We start from the raw sequence: 3021 nt of genomic DNA on the forward strand, positions 1-3021 counted from the left end.
CCCGGGAAGCAGCGCTTTGGCGTTTACAGGTTTCTGCCCTTCTTCTTCCTCCTTGGAGGAGCGATGGAGTGGTTCATGATCAACGTTCGCATTGGCAAGGAGACCTTCTGTAAGTGAGGGCCGGGTCCCTGCTGAGTCATCACTGCCTCCGCCCCGGAGCAGTCCCCGCTCCCGTCCGGTGCCGTGGGCCGCAGCACCTGCAGGGAGCGAAAACGGGGGAGGCGGCTCTACTTAATAACGAGATACCGGGGGTTTTCACCTGGAGGGCTTCAGTCAGTCGCTTCCCTCTTCAGTGCAGGCTGTGACACCCCAGAGTCTGCCTGGGCAGAAAAAATCCAAACCCTGGGTTTATAATACTAAATTACAATTTTTTACATTGAAAAAAGACTTGCAAGGGTTGTCAGGATTTAAACGGTGGTGTGGGTTCATCGGAAACACCACTTTTTAAATTAGGTAATTGAAAAAGTATGAAAATGAGTTATGAGATCTCGGCTAATGGCACTTAGGTTTTAGAAGTTAAAGCGTTTGGTTTTAATATGGCATGGTTTCCTTTAAGAAACCTTGTTAGAAATGTTTGTGTACTTCCAAAAAAGGATCAGCTCTACTGTATGAGAATATTCCCAGTTTCACAGGCAATCTAGTTGAGTCTCCTGCAGAATAAAACAGCTTGATACAATTTACAGAGCTGACAAACTTACTGCAAATAAAATTGCTTCTTGTGCTCGCTTCTGAAGGCTCAGGTTTCTCAGTTAAATATTTCTGAGGCATACCTGTATTAAGTCAGGTTAGAAACTAAAGCACAGCATCTGTATAGAAGCCATTGCATTTCAGCTTGAGCCTTACTTTCCTGCAGAAAAATTGCTGTGCCTAAATACCATACAACAATAATAACAGTGCAGTTTAGCTTTATTGCTGCTGCATAAATCATGCAAAGCGACAACGTACAAGACCGATAATGCCTTTTTTGTCAGTGGGAGATTTTTAGGGGTGATATTTAGGGGTGATCAGGGTGAGGGGAGGCAGGAAGAACTAGGAAGACTACAAAGGTGAGTATATTCATGTGTTGTGCTTAAAAACTGAAGAAAAAAAAACAAAAAACAACCAAAAAACCCAAACAAAAACCCAAAACCCACAAGAACAACGACGAAACAAACAAAAAAACCAAACCCCTAATCTTAAAATACTGAGGCCATGCTAGCAGTCCTCAGGGATTGACTTTGTGCCTGTAATTTAATTTCTCTTTGGCTTCAGCTAGTTTGGGCATTTGTATTTATACTTAATCTCATGGGAAAGTAGACAAGAAGTGATTGTATCACACTGGAAACTTAGATTTCCTAGAAAAACATTTCATCAGGGCTGATGGGAAGAACTTTAGCCTGCATGGGAGGGAGAACATGAGCTATTTTTAAGTGGTAATAAGGATTTGTGTTGGTTTGAATTTTCAGCTGCCTGCAAGAGAAAATTGGATTGAAAAGTGTAAAAAGAGATCAGAGTCTTCATTCATTTAATACCATCTCACACTTGGGGAACACTAATACAGAAAAATCTCTTTCTGGCAGATGATGTTTACCGTAGGAAACGATCTGAAAGGCAGTACGAGGGAAGGATGGAGAAAAATGAACTTTAGCTGAAACACTTCAAGAGGAAGGTCCTGAATGCTTCAACTGCATGACTGCCAAAGCAGCAGTGCTGCCACGTTGATGGTAGGGGAGGATTGCGTCTGTGCCGTGTGAACTGTAATCTACAAGTTTGTGTAATGCACTCTCAGATGGTTTTTGGCAGTTTTTCTTTTTCTTCCATCTACTTCATGTCTTCAATGTTTTATATTTAAGCCAAACTCAGTAGCGGAAAGTTCATTGTGTTTAGGCCTGTACCACCTAGTGCTGTTTAGTACTTTTAAATAAACTAAACTGGGTAAACAGTGTGGCTGCTGCTTTGCTTTGCTTGGTAAGACCCCATTCTTGTGACAAGACCAACAGGAAAGAAATGTTACTTAATGCACACACAGTATCTCAGCACAATGGAAACGGTAATTTTGTTTTTCTTTGCACTGACAGAAACTGCTTTGGCGTCTGTTTTGTTTTCTTTCCAACGTGGCATAATTTCAGCTGGATAAAAAGTGGACATACTTACTGCTCAGTGTTTACTCAGCCCACACTGTTTGGAAAGTCATCCGTGCATTCAGGCTTCACTGCTTGCAAGTGCTGCAGTGCCCACGGCTGCTACTCTTAATGATGAACTGAAGGTGGGGGAAGGCTGATGCATTTATGTGGCAGCAGGTACACGCTTGGAGGAACGTGCAACGGCAGTCCCGAATTCTGTCTGCAGGATTCCTGTCTCCCCAAAGAAGGAAGACAGCGCTAACTGCTATAGCCTTGATGGTTTTTAAAGTTTTGTCTTACTCCCTAGAACAGCTGTCAGTAGCTCTGCATTGGGGTGGCTGGTGCAGTGTAATCAGTGAGGATCATCTGTTACTACAGCCATGTCATTTTTTATGCTGAGGGTTCCATAAAGAAGCCAGTTCCTAGGACCAGCCTAAAAACAAACCCGAGGGAGTTCAGGTACTCACGTGTGTTCCTGTGTGAACTCCTAACAGCTCTTTTCCACAGAACTCAATTTCCATCAACTAAAGCGACAGTGGCAGTTCTGAAGATGCGTACCTGCACTGTCAGATCACGGCTTGCAAGTACAGGATAACCACTGTGCTTTGTGTTGTGCCTTCCAGGGATCTGATCTGGAGGGCCAGTGCTGCTGCTTTTCAGGAGATAAAAAATTGCCAGAGAATTAAAGATGTGGCCGTGCTACTGCACATTTGACTGGACAGCAAACAAATTACTTGGGAAAAACCTCTGTTTCAGAAGTAATGAGAACACAGATTCTGAGTTTAGTACGCCCAAATCCAACTCACACACAAGCTTCTTGTCGCATTCCACTGAAGTAAATCCTGACAGCAGCAGTACATTAAAGAATAAGTGATGATAATAAGTGATAAGTGTTGGTCTGCTAGAAGGCAGAGAAGCC

The 3021-nt window shown here is 43.1% G+C and overlaps 1 protein-coding gene across 1 annotated transcript; it reads left to right on the plus strand.

Moving 5' to 3' along the window:
- Window positions 1-3: 3 nt before the first annotated feature.
- On the plus strand, window positions 4-1627 carry SMIM4 (small integral membrane protein 4; the record flags this gene model as incomplete). Its single annotated transcript, XM_010192176.1, has 2 exons — window positions 4-109; window positions 1560-1627. Coding segments are annotated over 2 exons (174 nt in total), but the record flags the coding sequence as incomplete, so codon positions are not given.
- Window positions 1628-3021: the final 1394 nt, after the last annotated feature.

Source organism: Mesitornis unicolor, unplaced genomic scaffold (genome assembly GCF_000695765.1).
Source record: "Mesitornis unicolor isolate BGI_N332 unplaced genomic scaffold, ASM69576v1 Scaffold53259, whole genome shotgun sequence".
Lineage (NCBI taxonomy): Eukaryota > Metazoa > Chordata > Aves > Mesitornithiformes > Mesitornithidae > Mesitornis > Mesitornis unicolor.